This window comes from Meleagris gallopavo, chromosome 12 (genome assembly GCF_000146605.3).
Source record: "Meleagris gallopavo isolate NT-WF06-2002-E0010 breed Aviagen turkey brand Nicholas breeding stock chromosome 12, Turkey_5.1, whole genome shotgun sequence".
NCBI classification, from domain to species: Eukaryota; Metazoa; Chordata; class Aves; order Galliformes; family Phasianidae; genus Meleagris; species Meleagris gallopavo.
In genome coordinates, this window is record NC_015022.2 from 3535712 (window position 1) to 3554889 (window position 19178).

The following is a 19178-nucleotide window of genomic DNA, read 5'->3' on the forward strand; positions in this document are numbered from 1 at the left end:
TACTTAAACCTGTTCAAAAGATGCACCCTTTCAGCTATGTTAGGTCAGCATGTAGTTGATTCATCAATAGTTAGGTAAATATTTGTACACTGAAAATTCTGAGAAAGACAATAAGAAAACTGAATGAGATGCATGGTAGGAATGTAACAGATTGCTGAGAACTTGCCTTTAAAAAAAAAAACCAAAACTGTTTGGGGTTAAATATTATTGTATAGCTTTCTGTGGCATAGTTACACTGAAGAGGTTAAAATCTTCCATTTAATAAAATAGTGGAATTTGGCTGCTAGTTGATAACATCAGGAAACTTCAAAGACAGTAGGGGTGGAAAGTATGTTGCATAAATCTACTAGCTTAAAACCTTAATGAAAAGCCTTTCAGCTAAGTCTTTAATTATAATCATTATCATACACAGGCAGTCTTAATGATGGATTCTGAAAAGAGAATAAGATTACTACAATTTGTTACTGGCACGTCACGTGTACCTATGAATGGATTTGCTGAGCTTTATGGTGAGTACGTAAGATTGTGTTCACAATTAACTGAGAACATGATACAGCTATTTTAATGATGTTTGACTTTAAACATACCTTTAAAAAAAATAGTAATTCTGTTTTAAAATGAGTTCTGAAGAGCTACAAAGATCTCTCACACGTTGGTGAGCTTGAAGAAAATTCTTTTACATAAGGTACTATTACAAAGACATGCTGGCATCTGTAGTTAACTTCAGATTCTCGTGAGTTCTGTAACTGCTTTTATCTGCCCCCAAGCCACACCTACACAGATAGAATTGTTTGTAAGGATATACTCTGAAGTGGACCACTGAAATGATGTGAGTTAAGCATGAGCCAAGAGAGAAATAGCAAACCCACAGTAGGGAGACTGAAGCAAGCAGATGGCAGTGGGAAGCAGACTGCAGTGCTAAAATGAGTTGGCCTGCTGTGGAAAGTCTGTGGGCAAGCAGATAGGACAGCCCACAAAGGGTAGGGATGCTTGTGAGAAATCTGTTTTCAGCTGCCATCAGCTATTGAGTTTCCTACTAGACTACTTCATTAAGGCTGAATTGCAAATGCAAGTGACAGAACAGTCTAGCTTGTATATTTAAATAAATTTCCTTTTTTGTAAACAATACAGTGATTTGTATATAAAACAACAGGACTATGAAAAATGCTAACCACTATGTGTTCTGGTTTTCCCCTCTCTTTATTTTCATTATTTTTTTTTTCCATTCCATCACTGAAGGAGTTGTGAGTACCAGTGAGAAAGATGGTGAGTGCAGCAGAGCTGAGCCAGGTGTCTGCTCTCACACCTGATCCATGGGCACTGCTTTGGAACTGCAGTACATGGAACTTGATAGGAATTCTATTGCCTCTAGAAGCATTTTTAGACAAATAAACAAAATCCTGTAAGGAATGATGGAAAGAAACTGTTGAATCTCTTAGCCCCTTTCTGCTCAGGGATTTATATCCTTGGGCAGCCTTCTGGCCAGGTCGCAGTTTTGGTATCACTGTTTAATCTTAATGAAAAATTCAGCGAGCACAGTGCTTTGGTTCTTTCTTTTACAGTCGTTTCTTCTTTACTGTGGCCAGCAGTCGCTAAATCCCAGTAATGGTCCCAGCCACACTCGTACTGCTTGTCTTTGAAGGGTGCTTGTAGTGCCCCGCGTCCGGGCTGCTTTCGTTCTTGGGGCTGCTTCCTAGCGGCACATCTCCCTCTTGTGGCCACGCCGGGAATTTCTGCTCATTAAGAAAATACAGTGTGAATCGACCGAAGTTTGAGAACAGAGGGACAAGACAGATGAGATTTCTTCTATTTCTTGTCTTCTCCTTACCCCTGCCTTGTAAGCCTCCAGTTCAGTAGCTGAGTGGCTAAAATACAGGCTTATTCACACCTGGTTGTGAAAAGGGAGTTTTATCTTTGTATCACATGGTAGAAAGCATTATCAATTGTAGAGCTACTTCTCTGCTTCATCCTTCTTCCAGGCATTCTTTCTATTTGCCTTCTCTAACCAGCCTTGCATGCTGAACAAACATGGAGCTGGAGGTGTTCCCACAGCTACTGCTGTATCAGTCTTCCTGATTTTATGTGCTCAGTGTTTGCTCTCATCTGTCAAATTCATTCGGTGTACATATACAGTGTAGTTACTGTGCATTGGGTGTTATTTCCTGTCTTCCTGTGTATGTGAGCAGTTTTGGGAGGATTTTCTCCACTAGTTTTGTTTTAATTTGAGGATGTACCATTTATTGTGTATTTTCTTGCTTTGTTTTTTATGTATCTTGGCTATCTTCTTCCACATCCACTTCTACAACTTTGAGTTCTTATTTGTTGGTGGTATGCTATGCATTTTGTTACATATTATAGTATTATCCTTTCTTTTTAATGTGACTGCATATACTTTTTTTCATGCTTCCATAAAACCACAGATGAAATATTTTTATTGACAAGTGTAACTTGTATAATAAAAAACAACAAACGAAAAAACCTATTTTAGAGGAGTCCTACTCACCTTCGCTTTTTTTCATATTGAGTTTTAAAACCAAAATAATTTCATAGGTATTGTGTAGAGTAACTTAAGCCGTTACCTTAGCTGTATTCATGGATCAACATATTAGCATTACTGCTACTCATCTTTAATCTGAAACGTATTTCGCCTTTTCCAGTTTAGAGGCAGAGAGCCACTTCATCTTGGGAGCTTCTTATTTGTATTGATGGTCTCCCTGTAGAAGTAAGAGGGCACCCACCATCACAGATCATCTCCTGTTCTCTGACAAAATAGTGATTCTGTACTATACTGTCTTTTTGCAGACAGATGCTTTCAACAGCTTAAGTTGTTGGGAGGAGTTTATTAGATTTTTAAAAACTTTCAGATATGTCATACTGTAAAAGAGTTGCTGAAAACTCAAGTGTAGTTGGAGCTGCAGTTGCTAACCAACAGTTCTCTCAGGTGCATGTGTTCATTTTATGAGTCTGTGGAGTTACACATATGGCTGCTGTATTTCAAAAAGTTTTCAGTTGCTCTACTCTGCCGTAGCCTAGGTCAAGGTACACATTGAATAATTTCTGCTAGGTTTTGTAACTTGGCACATTGTGATAAATACGTCTAAATTTTCACACAAAAAAACACATGCAGCATAAAACTGTCTTCCATGCAAAGTGTTCAATGCCAGTTGCTATGCCTATGTGTTTAGGTCTCAGACTTCTGACTCTAAGGTGTAAAAGTCTCTTGAAATTAAGATATATCAAGAAATACTTCAAGTAGATTGAAATTGTTGACCATTATTGCATGTACTGTATTTGATTCATTCAGAAGTCAGAATTGGATGGCAAAAGAGCAATATATTTCATAATTTGTAATGATAATGAAAAGAATCATATGTTCAGGTAAGAACTGAAATACTCTTCCCTACAGGTTCAAATGGACCACAGTTGTTTACAGTTGAACAGTGGGGTACCCCTGAAAAATTGCCAAGAGCTCATACCTGGTGAGTATTTAATTTAGATAAACTATATCCTTGAGTTATTGATGAAATACTTAAGAATTTTCATCTGTTTTTCAGCTTTAATCGCTTGGATTTGCCCCCGTATGACTCATTTGAAGATTTATGGGATAAACTTCTTCTAGCGATTGAAAATACTCAGGGCTTTGATGGGGTTGATTAAGCCACAGACATAAATTGTAACAGTCCAGTGCTGCAACTTCATTTCAAGGGTTTACAGATTTGAATTTTCCAGGGACTACCATTTTACTTAGTCACATGAGTATTCAATCTTCATAGTATCACTTGTAAAATACGTATTAAAAATTCACTAACGTTTGAAAACGTATTTTGCCATTTCCACAGTTTTGTATACTTTGATAGTTACTACAAAATATACATTGGATGGGCCAGTGCCAAGTAAGTCAACAGCTAAAATGTTTTTAAGCAGTTGCTTCTTCTTACAGTATTTGACAGACTGTCCTGCAGTAAACTACTGAAGTAAAACTGTGAAGAAATCTTTGCAGAGGATGTAAATTTGAATTGCTGCTTTGAGAGAAACGACTGAAATTGTTAGTGAGTTAAAAATATGTACTTCATGTAATGCAATATCATCTGTGCTGCTTCAGGCTATTTGCTACAGACCTGCCCCAAAGCACCTTATAATTCAGCATATTAGGTAAAACATTGCAGAACATCTGTTGGTGTTATCAGCTATCAGTTTGCAGAACGTTGACTTGCTTACAGGTTTTTTTATTTTATTATTTCTGTTTCTAACTTGCTTTTGTTAAGACAATGTAACAAAATCGGGACTTTTTGAAAGACACAAGCAGCATAATTCTGAATAGTAATGAGAAATAATATCTTTTTTTGTCAGAATTTGTATACTGTTGGTTTATTGAGTGTTCACTTTTTTTTGATAAATTTGTAGTTCAACAATGGATAATGTTTTCAATTCAGCATTTTTGCAACAAATTAATCTTAAAGCAAAATTTGTATGAGTATCACAGAGTATTAGTTACTGGTAGTTAGAGGCCTTTATTATCCATTCTTGCAGTATTGCACTACGTAACAATAAAGAACATGTTTACAGGGTTTTCTGGGCCAAGTTCAGCAGTCTGATGTGTGCAAGCTTCTCAGAAACATATGGGAGTTTTGCACATATAACCAGGGGCAGAATTTGGTTCTTTAATATGTTTACAGGTTATGCTAATTTCTATAGCTGCATTTTTATATTTTTTCTCCACTGTTAGTCTAGAAACCAAATTTGTTAATACAGTATAACCAAAGTCATAACCAACAATGTGCAATTTATTGTAGATCAACCTGTCATATAAATTAGTTTGATTTCTTTTGTAAATGTGGGTATTATTTTGTATTAATATTAATGCTTTTTTGTTTGTTTTTTGAGCAAGTGCTGGTTAAAAAGTCAGCTTGATGATAAAAGGAAAAGAATTGATTGATATACCCAGCTTGCTGTAATTTGAACTTTTTGTTACCAACATGATCAGAGGAAATGACAGCATCTAGCTTTGGCTAGCAAGTTTCTGTTTAGTCAGTCTTCAGAAATATGCAAGAAGGTATTGTAGCACATCTCTCTATGAAGATATGTAAATTCTGTAACTTGTAATGGGTCTTAAGGGATATTTAAAATCCCAGTTTGTTTTATTCTTTGACTAGGTTGCTAGGGCTGAGGTTACTACATGTAAATAAAGGTAATTTATACAGATTTCCCAAATCTCTAAGCAGTTTTGTAAAACACGAATGATATATCAGTAAATCTGTATAGATTTGAATGTAGCAGTATTTGTTGCATACTTTAAAGTATAAAATAAGAATCCTGAAAGCAGTAAATAAAAGTTTATTCTGATAAGTTGTGACTCAGTTATTTGAAATGCAAGTTGGTAATCTTGAAATAGTAAGAATTCATTGCATTTAGTACTGTTAAGTAGACTGTGAGCAACAGTTCCACCATAATTCATTACTGAATATATATGTAACTGTTTAAGTGCAGAAATACTGTTTGCCAGACATGCTGCCTTTAAAGAATGCTTTCATACAAGAGTAATTGTGGATAACTGCAAACCTTCATTGTATTGTCAGCCCAGAAACACTACAGAGCAGAGAGGCAAAGGCCCCACAGAAACTCCAGCTGACTGTCAGGCTCAGTTCAACCTGTGGGAGAAGCCTTCTCTGCTGATCGCAGGCATCCAGCTGACAGACATCAGTTGGTGAGTGCAGCAGTGGAAAGAAAAGAGCCCTGAAATTCTGCTCCCAGACAGCATGGAATGTCTAGCAGTGGTGGGGATGTGCTACAGGGCTTGGTCTCCAGTGCCAGCTCTGGGAAACACCCTGATGCATGGCAGGAGGCTTGTGAGGAAGAATGCTGCTGCTAGAGAGTGTCTGGTGCCTCTTCGAGGAGCTGAGTGCTCGTTAGCCTTATCTGCAGAAGCTGTGCTACAGGCATGGCACTGTGTTGCCCAGTTCAGAAGCTAGTGGACAAGGGAGCAGACTTGGAGCATCAGGGAAGATGAACAGCAGAACATAACCAGGATTTTTGTGGAGACCTTGTGGAGGCAAGTGATCAAATCATGGAGTGATCTTAAGAAGGGAAAGCTAAGAATCATAGATGGGCAGCTGCTGAATGGAGATTCCTAGTGTGGACGAAGCTTGTGACCTCAGGCAGCAGAAGACATGCTTCTTCACTAGCCTTACATATGAAATTTCAGAATTGTTTTGATGCTGTTGGAGACAAAGAAAGGGACAAGGTACAGTAGGAAAGGGCTCAGAGCTAGTTTAAAGCCAGAGCTTTAAGCTAGTTTGTTGAAGGATGGCAGTAACAAACCATCATAGAGTGTGAGAACACAGGTCATTGGTGCTAATACTGGGGCATGCTGACAGGAGGTGGCCCTTATGGAAACTGCCAAAGGTTGAAGAGGGTTCACCTCAAGTGCCTGAATGCAGTTCACAGCCAGGAAAAGACGGAGGAACAAGAACTCCTATGTGCAGACACAAAATACAATGAAGGTGTGATGGGATGGTACATGTGGCTGCAGCTGCTTGGATGCAGGGAGCCCTTTGGAAGGAAGTTAGCAGGCTTATACAGAGCCTTGTGATGTAGGACATAAGAGACACCAAGTATCCTGCTGAGGAGTTGGATTAGGTTACCCATTTGTCACAAAGAAGTGGGTAGAGTTGTCTTGAAAGCATCTCAAGGAACTCCAAAATTGCAAACCGTGGTTATTACAGAATACTAAGTTCTCTGACCAGTGCCAGAAAGCCACCACGAGTGATCTTGGAGATTTCAGAAGGGAATGAGAAACAACTGAACCAGTGCTGGACTGGCCAACAAGGTTGGTGCTCCTGGATCTGCTGCATGTCACCTTTTCCTTGTGTTTTCCCTCTTCCCTGTTCCCAGAAATGCACTCAGACTGGGAGGAAGGGGTTAATTCCAAAGAGCCTACTGAGATGGTTTAGCAAGGTATTTCACTAGAAACACTGTTACTAGTGTGGTTCCCTGGGCCAACTGCTGACCCCTTTCATATTTCTACAGATCACACTTCATAAACACACAAGGATGCAGTTCACCTCTGTAACAATTTCATTCATTACCTTTGGCACCGCAGTGCCAGGTGACAGTACATCAGAAAAAGATTCCCAGGTAGGTATGAGATAAATGTACTGATCAGTAAAAGGAATAGATTTGAACAATATGCCAACTGTCAAGTGTAGGCTAGACCAGAAAACAGAGACGATGGCCGTAACAGAAATAATTTCACTTTGTTTTAAACACTGAATTGAAAACTAATAGATGTTTTTAGTGTTTATTGTCTCTGCTGCTCCAAGACTGAGAGCAGTAAGCATAAGAATTCATTGCCATTGATCATGGCCTCTGCAAGCAATTATTTATTCAAACTGATGTTAATAGAACCTGAAAAATACAAGAATCTGGCCTGCAGGTAACCTCCTCTCTACTGATGAGGCTGTGGCCCCTGGCTGGTGCCTTCCTCAGCAGTTGCTATCTCATCTGTTTGGCTTTGGTTTTCAGCAATGTAAAGAGCCCGAGGATTTGCTGGGTTACTGTGGGGCCTGGAACTCTGCTGAGAGCAGAAGGTGCTGAGAAAGCCGAGCGGTGCTGCGCGGGGTCACGAGATGGCGCCTGCCGCCTCCAGGCTGCGCGGGCATGCGGCCTGCAACATGACTGCTTGCTGTCATTACCTCACTTTAGCTAGTCTAAATCAGGTAGAGTGTGGTTGAGCTGGTTCTAATGCAAAGTCTGCTTAGAGCATCGTGAGCGAGGCTTCCTTAGATTGTCAGCCTGTGTCAATAGCTTCAGTATTTTGGTCCTTCTCTAAAATTGTCTTTCTCTACAATTTCCCGTTTCCTCTAAGGACTGTCACGTGAAAATGCTTTGTGGTGGTGTGTTACAGAAATGAGACCTTAGCTATGAATAAGAAACATCCAATAGCAACTTAAAATTGGGAGAGGGACCTGTGTCTTTTTTTCCCTTCAAAATTAACTTTTTCATGCTGGGTTTAGTTGTCTTGAATCGTTCCTTTTTCATAAAGTGGTATAGCTGATTCCTTAGCATTCTTCTTTCATTGTGAGGCACAGCTGTGGGTTATTAGAGGGTTAAACAGTAATTTCTTCTAAGTGCAACTGAGGCATCACTAGTGCTGCTTGACGGAGACATGACATAAAGGCTCTTTAATACTATTAGTAAGTCACACCTGTAATATAGTAAACTTTTTTCCTAGAGATACGGTTGAGTCTAATAATTTTCCCTCCTTATCCTGTCGTGTTTTTTTTCCCTCTCTAACCTCATTGTTTCATACAGAAACATACTTTGCAAACTACCTACTGCCTTGGTGTTTGATTTTTCTGCAAATCCATACCTTAGTTTTGGTGCTGTTTCAGTAATTGACTGTGTTCACAAAAATCAGTGCATTTCCCATTGAAATCCACAGACTCTCTGGCATACTTTCAAAATGAAACATGACCTGGATTGGCACAATTTCCTTTTTCCTTTTGTTCTTTTTTTCAGTGTGACTTAGACGTTACTTAGCCAATCAAGTCCCCAGAGTGGAAATTACATCATTACAATGAGAACATACTAAAACACATATGAAATATTTAGAACTGAAGATGTCTCTTTTAAGTACTGTTTTCATTTTCCTCATTCCTTGAGTGGTCAAAAGTAGCTTAGATTGTTAAAACAGAAGACTCACCTCTTTTGTCTGTCATTGCTCAGAATGTCTGTTTATTTGTGTTTTCCTTTCTGTTTCTTGTTAATTACTTTGTTGTGGCGCTTGGATTCTTCATAAATCATTATCGAATGATTTTCTTTGTATGCGATTCTGTTGGGAGGGGCAGTTTATTTTCATATCTCTCCTTTTTAATGAACCGTTTGTTTAAAGGAACCAGCACTCCGTTCTTATGATGTGAACCGAGAGCAGCTCCCGTATTATCTGCAGTAAGACCACCGCCAGCAACAAAAACGTCTGTACGCTCCAAAGGCAAACAACACCTACCGTCTTTGTTGTTGCAAAGGAAGATTAAGCATTTAACTAGCTGCTGCACTGCTCTTCGTGGCTCACAAAATCAGCATGTGAGAAGCAAGCCTAGCTTTGGTACTCTTACACTGAGTCATTTTTCTTTGAAGAAGAGACTTAACTGCTTTTTCTATGTGAAACATGTATCATTAGTACACTAATCAGAATACAAACAGCTCGCAAAGGGGATAATGAGGGAGAACTTGTATGTAATACTTGTTTTACATCCACGTGACTCTGTAGAAAAATGTTTTGTTTCGCTGAGCTGTCCTTAATTTGAGGTTTCTTGCTTAATGAGACTTCAAACAAATTCTGCGTTGCCGGTTTCAGGTTTTCATCCCAGAGAGAGGCTTGGGATTTCGGGGGGGGGGGGGGGAAGGAGGGAGGAATGGCTTGAAAAACCTGAGCAAACATTAAGTGAGCACGCCTCTTGAGGAAAGACAGATAAGGCAGCCTTCCTGCATGTGACAGTGTAGAACTTCCAGCTGAAATATCCCGCAGACTGAAAACATGCATTGCAATTTGTGTTTCTTAAGCCCTTTTGAGTGGAAGTTAAATCTAATGAAAAATGTGTTCATAATTGTCTGATAGCTTTTATTTTCTACAAGTTGAAATATTTCTGACTTGGATTTTCTTTTGAGGGCTGTGAAGTACGACCTTTTGGAGGCTGCGAACACACATGTCCTGCTACACGCTGCTGTTGGGAGCATGTGAAATGCTAAAGGTTTAAATCAAATTGCCCTGAGGAATGGTTACTGACCTTTTGAATGCAAAGCTGTCAAAACCTTCAGCTAGACATCGGCTAGAGAAGAACACTTAACGGCAGATCAATGCAAATTAGCAAACAATGTGGTTCTGACTTTTGGTAATTCCTAGTTAGAAAGAAACAGCTCCCGTGCTCCAGCAGCTGCTGGGAACAAACCCAATGTGCTTAAGAGATGCCATGAATAACATGTAATAGGTGGTTTTATTGTTGGTTGGTTTTTCATTTCTTTTTTTTTCTTTTTTTTTTTTTCTTCGGAGAAAGGCTTTTATAATCTACTTAAGAAATTGAAATTTTTCATTAATTACCAAATCCTGATATAGTTATCTGAGCAGGGCGCTTCACTGACTTCAAAGGGATTTTTGTCTGCTTAAGGAATGCAGGGTCAGGCCCTTAACTAGTGATAACTTTCTTCAGTGGGTTGTCAGATATGACGAACTATGCCACTTTAATGGAGGTTACCCTTGCCATGCCATGCCATCCCTTTGTCCTGAAAACTGGCTTTCTTCACTTGCTCAGGTAATTGAGTTTCTGGGTGGTTATTATGTGGAGCTGGAAATGACTCTGCCCAAAACTGCACTTTCTGTAAATGTAATTTCTTTATGTTGAATAATAATAGCACATTATTTTCTGGTTATGATATGTAATAAATCTAGTGAGGGGAAGTGTTTGACAGATTTATGACTTGTCCCATTTTATGAATTGCTGCCCAACAATTAGTTGTCCATCCTTAATAGTTTCATTCCTAATTAGTTCTTTCTGTCCTATTGCTTGCTGCAATGCAAAGTTTTAAATGAGTGCCTTACTTTCTATGTCAACTTACAGAATTGGACCAAAGAGAACCCATCAGGAAACTGTTCATTCATATGTTGAATTTCAGACCAGTAATTATGAGCAACCTCTTGTGTGAACAGTGGTAAGCAGTCATATATATATCCCTTGCTGATTAATTATTTCACAGATTGGTAAAAATAATTAAACGTGCTTAATAGGAATGTTGCAGCTGCTCTTTTGTTAGTGTAATTAAAAGTCAGCTATTAGAAAATTGGAGGTGCTGCTTCACCTAAAGCAAAGTAATAGTTGAGCTCTGTTAACGTGGAGCTAAAAATTCTCTTCTTCAAAATAATTCACTTGTACTGCCCTATGCACTGAGAATTCAAAGTCCATCAAGACTGTAAGAACTTCCAAAATCACTTATTTATTTTATTTTTCACTTAATTTAAGTGTCTACAACTTGTTCTAATGGAATAAAAAGAGAAGAAATTTGAAAATTTTCACTGGAATTAGGAAAGCAAACATTTCAGTCATGTAATCCTTTTTTTTTTTTTTGAAGTCTAGTTATGTCATTAACTCCTCAGGTATAAACAGGCTGGCTCAGCTGATCTCTCCCTGTAGGAAGAAATTAATCCTGATGACATTCTATGTAATGCAACAATTGAACAGCTCAATTGGTCGATGTGGGGCTGCAGCTGTAAAAAGAATGGGATGAGATGGAAGAGCTACAGCATGTGCCTTGGGTCATCCTGCCCTGGGGGTGCTGCAGCTCGTTTGGGGCACCTTGCAAAGGGCATTTGTGCACCTCTGCCTCTCCTGAAGCTGGTAGGAATTTCTGTACTCTCCTCGAGGGGAGGATTTGGACTGCTCTGTCTGTTGAGGATTTTCTTATCTCTTTCTATGCTACGGAATTGTGCTTCAGATGCTGCAACAGCTTCTGCTGAATGAGATGTCACTGCAGTGCTGGCTGGGGTTTCTAGTCAGGCTCTTGCATGGCCTGGTCCTCTGCTGAGCACATTAGGCCAGTTTCACTCACTCAGATGGAAACTCCTCATCACACAGCTTTTTTCCTAGTTACTTAGGATCAACTTTTTGTTGTGCATATGGTGTGTAGACAGGTAACTGCTGTAGAGAATGCAGTGGAGGGCTACGAGGATGATGAGGGGGCCTGGAGCATCTCCCTTATGAGGAAAGACTGAGAGTCCTGGAACTGTTTAGCCTGGAGAACAGAAAACGGAGAGGGGATCTTATCAGTGCTTATAAAAATCTAGTGGGCAGGAGTCAAGTGGATGAGGCTAGGCTTATTTCAACAGTGCCAAGCAACAGAACAAGGGGCAACAGCCACAAAATGGAACACAGGAAGCTCCGTATGAACATGAAGGAAAACTTATTTCCTGTGAGGGTGACAGAGCACTGGAACAGGCTGCCCAGAGAAGTTGTGGAATCTCCTATGGAGATACTCAGAAGCCATGTGGATGCTTTCCTATGCAACCTATGTAGGGAACCTGCTTTAGTTGGAGGTTTGGACAAGAGATCTCCAGAGATCCCTTCCAACCCCTACAATTCTGTGTGTCTGTGATTCTGTATGTTGTACGTGTGTTATTTGCCCAATGCAGCAAGTTCTGCCATGGATCTACATTTGGCTACTTTGACCTTTCAGAGGTATCTGAACATAAATGACAGCGGGATTTTATTTAGACTCTAGCAAACATAATCCCAGGGTATACTGGATAGCAGAATAGCTGAAACCAGATTCTACTACCGGCAGCCTTAATTGCTGGATGTTCTCTTGGTGTCTGTAACTAGGCAAGTACAGCTCTCTGGACCACATGCTGAACTGAACCAGGGACTTGACTGCAGTGAAAAATACGTTTAGTTTTTCCCCTCCCATCAGGACAGATGCACCACCTGATTTGTTACTTGGCCACAGCAGCCCTTGTGCCTCCACCAGTGCAGACACAGTACATTGCAAGTGCAGCACTGCACCAACCCAGGGGCTGATGCTGGTGGCTGTTCCTGTGGGAGAGTCTCCCTGTGTGCCCATCCTCCTGCCCTTCAACACCCACCAGCAGGGCCAGACAGAGCCCAGCCGATTGGGCCCTGTGCCTCAGCCCCTGCCTGCTGCCCTTGGCTCCCCTGCAGTGCTGTGCAGAAAGCTCTTCCCAAACAATGGGAAGCCCTATGTGCTCCCAAGTGATTCCAGCAGCCCAGCTGAGGTAAAATGCCCGTGGCTGCAGCTGATGGAAGTGGTAATTTCAGCATCAAAATTACAACCCCCTGTGCTGCCCAGCTTTTGGTTCCCTTCAGCCCTGCCCCCCTCGCTCCCTCCTTGCACCCAGGTGTTGCCTTTAGTGGTCCAGCCTGAATTCTTGATGCAGCCATTCTGCTGCAAGTCACAGCTCCATGTGGCCCTTCAAACATCTCGGTCTCCATCCCCAGAGCCACGTTACGCACAGGGGCACTCGCAGGATGAGACTGCTTGCTCATGAGGGGGAGGAGGTTCTGGGAACATGCCTTGAAGGCTCCCAATCTGTTTATCTTCACACTCCTGAGAGACGATCACTCTCCCGTGACAGGGCAGTGCACTGAGGGAGCTGTGCTGGCAGTGGGGAGATAAACCGGCGGGGCACAGGCTGTGCGGGCCAAGTGGCCTCTCCTTGACCAGCAATCCCTTATGTCTGCGGGAGATGGAGTGGGACAGGAGCAGCAGGAAGCCTCCTCCAATCCTTTTTAGTAGTTCCTCGGAATAAATTGTAGATAAGAGGAAAGACAGCTGAGAATGCAAAGACAAAGAAAAGAGCCGCAGCCTTTCACAGCATAAATGAGTAGGTACCTGGAGTGAGGTACATACAGTGATTGATAGTTGGCCTCTGACTTGCTTTGTTTTTTGTTTATTTTATTTCCAGTAATTGTTTCCTGATTGCAAACATAGAGAGGGAAAAAAGACAAATGATTTGCGTGTTTCCTGTTGTAACAGCAGAGTGAAGGTAACTTATACGGGGATGAAAAGAGACCATATTTCATGCTTGTTGCTAAACAAATAGCTGCAGAACAGTGGGTTGTCATGCTAAGCGAAAAAGGCGCTGACAAAAAGCTGCCTCTGTCTCAAAGGTTTGAGAGATTCCTTTGTAGATTCAAACACAGAAAGTGGTAACCTAGGAGATATTCTCTTTCTGCCCATTTATTCTCAATCTGAAACTTATGTTGTTGACCCTGTGTATTAACATCTTGATTTATAGAAGATGACGTCATCATCATACAGTACTCGGTATTTTCAGGATTTTGACTTTATATTTGTTGGAGAAATTGTTGAGCGAAGGGACTGTTCTGAGCCAATTAAAAATGTATGCATTACTAATGCAGCATATGGGGCAACTCTCCACCTGCTGGCTGTTCTTGTTCTTCCCTGCAATGTTCGTAAACCATTATTGAAGTTATTCCGTGTATTTCAGTGCACCGACTGTATAGCTGCTGCCCTGTGCTATTGCTGTACCGTCAGCAGCGTGGTGTGATCTTTCCTGACTCTGTGTTCATTTTATGCTATAAGAGGGAATAAAACCAGGGGGAAACAAGTCCTACCAGGGAAAAAAGAAACAATTCTCTGATAGGTTGGGTGTCTGGAGGAACTCAATGCAGGCAGGGTGGCATTGGCTCTGGCACAAGAGCCTTGGAAGAGGGAGCATAGGGCTGCTGTACACCTGAATCCCACAGTCAGAGTTCTGCACTGTGTGTAAGAAGAAGAGTGCACCTGGGATCAGGTATGCTCTCAGGTTTGTACCCTTTCTGTGCAGCTGTGGCCGTGTTGTGTGTTAAAAGCATCAAGAAGAGGTCATCTTCTCCTCCCTAAACTCATGGCAGAGACCATCTTTGCTCTGGTATGACTAGAGCAGCCTCCAGGGAACCATGAAGCAACATGGCTAAGGCAGACCCCTTGATTTGGGCCAGCAGATCAGTATTGGAGAAGGTGACTGGAAGGAAGAAAAAAAAAAAAGACTAGTGTATCAAATAAATGGATTTCTTCCACTTTGGTGTTTGTTGGTTTAAAACCATACGAGATCTGTGTTAAAATCCCTTTGTCGATGAGGTGTGCTTTTCCTGTACAGGAAGGCTCCCTGGAGAGAAAGTTCATTAGCATCCCAAGGGCTCAGCCCAAGGTGTGTTTGCCCATCTGCTCCAGGAAGGAGTGAATCTCCTTTGAGAAGGCAGCTGAGATGGTAACTGTACGTGGGTTTGGAATGAAGCAAAAAACCACTAAGTGACCAAATGTGCCAAAAGCAAACATTTGTATGGTGAGTCTTAATGGAGCTGGCTTAACATATTGTAAATCTGTGAATACAGTTGTAATAGGATCAGAAGTTTGGCATGAGCAACAAGCAAGTGGCCGAGCTTGCCTCTAGTGACACCAGATCAAAAACATTCAGAGCAAGAACTGTAAAGAAGAAAGGAGTTTCTGTAAGCAGAAGGGAGTGACGCTGCACCAGCAGCACTGCAGATGCGGCTGCCATCAGCTGGATTTCAGGGCTTGACCAGCTGCAAGCAGAGCTGAGACAGTGCAAATTGCTGTAATTCTCCTGCAGTTAAAAAGGCTCTGGCAATTACCACTGCTCTCAGGCTGCTCTGAGAGATGTCTGCGGTTCCCATATAGTGGCAGCGGTACCAAGGTGGCTGTGCCATCCTCTGTCCTGGGTGCCTCTGGCTATAGCCATGGGGCAAGCCAGGATGTGGCAGTGGGGAAGGGTTGAATATGCAGGCTGGAATCAGTGGGGCCAGCAGTTTTGATGGTTTGGGTGTTTGTATGTTAGTTTAAAATGAGATTTGGGCTGCAGCTTGGGTGTTGTGTCCAGGCCAAACAGTGCTGCTTTGATGGCTTTTACCAGAGCACCAGTATGATACAGCCAACACTCTGCTATTCCTTCTTCTCAGGTTTCTGAACTGAAATGAAAGCTGAGCTGAACTGCTCAGTGCAAAACTGACGACAGTAATAGTGAGCTTCTATCTGGTTCAAACTGCAAGCAATGTAAATGAATTAAAACCACAAAAAAAAAAAAACTTGCTCCAACCTGGAAGGAAACAATATTCTCACCCTTATCCTGGATCCGTGCCTTGTGGCTCCTGAGGTCTTGAAAACAGGGAGTTCACCAAGGAAAAACCCATTTCCAGGTGAATTTTCAGTTTCTTTCCTTTCTCTGAGGCTGCTATATGCCATCTCAGTGAAGAGTTCTGCCTGTTTGCTTTCATTCTAGAGATGCTGGCAGCACTTCAGACAAAGCCTATAAGCATCATGGTCATGAGACCTCATTAACTGTCAGAAAGTCCCTGTCTCTCTTTGCTGGCTCTTAACATAAAAAAAAATCTGGACTTTGCATTTTCACCCCATTCAGCAGCCACATGCACAGAACACTGGAACAAAGACTTGAGCTGGATCAGTTCGTGTCAGTCTGATTTTTAAAACCTTTATTTTCAGGAAATGTATAAACTGTGCTCATCAGGGCTGAGGCTGAGGGTGAAGTGCAGCGTAAGGTAAGTCAGGTAATCCATAAGCTGCATGCTGTTATTCCAGCTGTTGAGAGCAACCTTTAAAGAGAACTCTTACTACCGAGGTCTGAAGGCATTGAGGAGGTCACTGCTGAATTACTACAAGGTATTATTGCTTTGAGAGATGTGTGCATCTCACTTACAGACACAAAAATCAGAGGGAGAGCATATATGGACCTGGAAAGAACCACAGAATTAGGAAGGTTTTTCATAAATTTCTCACATTTGCCAAAAATAAAAATCAAGACAAGTGAAAAATTCTGCATTGATGAGAGGAGAAAAACTGCTGCTCTGGAGCAAAGTAGGCATGGATTTGTTTGTGTTGGCTGGCATTATCTTATACCCTGTGGACTGTCATTATGCCTTTCTCAAGATAACAATTCTGCGAGGCTGTTAGCAGAGGAGGTAATTATGTTTATTGGCTCCATACTTACTAACGTGGTGGATTTGACAAAGTATGGCTGGCAGTGCCTTTAAACTGTGGCTCAGCCAGTGGTGAAATATGAATTTAGATATGTTATCTCAAGTCTGCACCATCTCTAAGGCAATTTATTACTGGAAAATGTGTTAAGATAAAAACATCTGACAAATGAGGGAGGGAGAGTTTGTGCTGATCTGGTTACAGCACTGCTTTATTCTAGTATGGAATTTATCTGGTTTGCTCAAGAGAAATACGAAAATGGAAATATTTGGTGTTGCTTGCAGCTGCGCAGACACAGACACAACGAGTGCTCTGAAGGGACGCACTATTCTTTGCTGATCCACTTCAAACAAATGCTGCATTTGATCTCATGAGCCAGAACCTCCTGCTGGCACAGCACAGTCCGGGGAGACAGCAAAGCAGTGTCAGCGCAGCAGCAGGACACAGCAGCGAGCACAGACAGCGCAGTGAACGCGAACCACCCACGAGTGGGGACAGGGCTGAGTGGGGACAGGGCTCTCCCTCCGCTCCCTTCCAGAAAGCATAGTTGCCCCGTTACCTACTGTGACCAGAGTCTACCCTGACAAGAGCTGGGGGCTGGGGAGAGGTATCCCTCCCCAGCAGAATGGGACTGTGCTCTGAGCTGGGACTAATGCACTGCAGTGATTCTTTTGCCTCAAACTACGATGCTAAGCACCAGTGGCACTCCATTTCTGCGTATTCACTTCGGGTCGGTGTCTGCTGGGGGGTCCCACTCAGCCCTGCTGCGAGCGGTGCCCCCGGGCCCGGCCTAAAAGTCTTCCACGGGGCCCTGACCCCCTGGCTGGGGGCACTGCTCTGCTGCTCGGAAGGACACGCAGGGGTGATGGCTGGAAGCAATACATCACCTCGGAACAGATCCGAACCGCGTCTCAGATTACATCTGCCCTAATGGGAAATCCATACGGAAAATGAAGCCCGCTGATAAATATTTGGTAGTTACGCACTGAAAATGACTGCACTTTTGTACCACAGCACAAATGTGTGGTACTCCCGGGCCTTCATCAGACTGTCTCAAAAACATTGACTGTATCTATTTGTTTTCTTTTATGCAGTAAAATGCCTCAGCTATGGAATTGTTCTTATTTATTTTGAATCAAGTGAGAAGAATTGCAGAAGTATTAAATTCCATTTTCATGTTTTATTAACTTTATTTGGAACTGTTCCATTTGACACCCCAGTAGTTTTGCACAGTTCCTCACTCCAACTGTCCTGTGAGGTGCAGTGCATTCCTGGGCCATCGTGCTGTGCATAGTACTCATCAACTTCTGAGGAAACACCCCAAATCGTGAGGTGAATCCCACATAGTTCAAAGATACCTAATTTAAGACAGTGTCAGAAGAGGAAATTGCAGATAAAAATAAATTGAATGTTTTTGTTGCTGCGACTATAATTGAAACCCTTTTTTACCTATTTACTCCAGTGTTATTTGCTCTCCCTGAACCCAGTGCAGTGCTGAGCACAACAGCGGTGCAGCAGCAGAGTGAGTCATGGGGTGCCCTGCAGATGCTGGGAGGGCAACTGTGGACCTGCAGACCTCAAACTTCCCCACCAATGTGTTTGTTTTCCAGCAAATCTTGAATTCAAGTTGAGTAGGAGAAAGTACAAGTAATGGAATGGGCTGCAGACAGGTGAGCTCGCTACAGGCAACGCTGAACTTTGTTTATAAACAATTTAAGTTGTTTTTGAGCTCTAATAAATGATTTTTTTTTCTAGTTCATACCTTTTTGTGACTGGATAAAGTAAAACACTGAGGAAGTTTCAAAAGGACCAAGTGGGTCCTGATGCTGTATCTACTCCTATTTGGACACCAAAATGATGGATGTGCCATTCTGCTGTGCGAAGTGAGTGTGAAACTGCCCGACACCTCTTGGGTAGCTGTGATTTGCATGCAAAACCCGTCTTTCCTAATTACCTTTCCTGAATACTCATGCCGAGATCAGAGAAGCTGAACCCATATGCTCAGGTATTTCTGACGAGTAAGAAAGGGGATGGAGGTGAGCTACGGCTTGCACCGTGATTGTACAGCCCTGCCGTTCCATTGGGGGCTTTTTAGCAGAGTCAGGAGCTGAGGCCGTGGCCCGGTGATGATGCAGCAGCAGGATAGGGTTTGGCTGCCGGCTCCCGGGAGCTTTGCAGCGCTGGCAGGAACACAAAGCAGTACAAACAGCAGTACAAACTGCTCGTCCCTGCCGTCAGCAGCTCTCACAATGAATGCAAACAGGGGGCAAATCTGCTGAGTAAGAAGATGCCTTCCATACGGGGTAACTTTAGAAACGATAACTCTGAACAGACAAAAAAGAGCTTAGAGTCCCCATTTCCAAATCAGCTGCCAGCGTGGGTAAGATCACGGGTGAAGCCGAGAGCTTAAACGATACCAGCAGCGTTTGGTTTGATGACAGCAGTCGGGTGCCTGCTATCAGCCCGGGCTGGGGCTCCCGGGTCGTGCGCCCGCTCTGCCGAACCGGGCGGCACCGCACCTGCACCAGGCACCGCAGGCGTCGCCGCCCGCCGGGCACGGAGCCGCACGCGTGCCCGGCACACTTGCAAATGACGACGGCCCGGCTTCAGAGGGCTCCGGGTGGGGTGGGTTTGGGTGGATCGCCGCACGGCACGGCCCG

The 19178-nt window shown here is 42.5% G+C and overlaps 2 protein-coding genes across 2 annotated transcripts in view; both read left to right on the forward strand.

Annotated features, from left to right (window-relative positions):
- The first annotated feature begins 380 nt into the window (after window positions 1-380).
- Window positions 381-5346, forward strand: LOC104912766 (E3 ubiquitin-protein ligase NEDD4-like). The gene is made up of 3 exons (XM_010717257.2): window positions 381-509; window positions 3407-3479; window positions 3555-5346. The coding sequence occupies exons 1-3, from the start codon at window positions 422-424 to the stop codon at window positions 3655-3657; spliced, it is 264 nt and encodes an 87-aa protein (XP_010715559.1). The 5' UTR covers window positions 381-421; the 3' UTR covers window positions 3658-5346.
- Window positions 5347-18487: 13141 nt separating this feature from the next.
- LOC104912767 (E3 ubiquitin-protein ligase NEDD4) overlaps window positions 18488-19178 on the forward strand; it is a 7375-nt gene continuing 6684 nt past the window's right edge. The window contains 2 exon segments of the mRNA XM_031555210.1: window positions 18488-18554; window positions 18851-19143. Of these exon segments, the coding sequence (XP_031411070.1) occupies window positions 18488-18554; window positions 18851-19143 (360 nt within the window).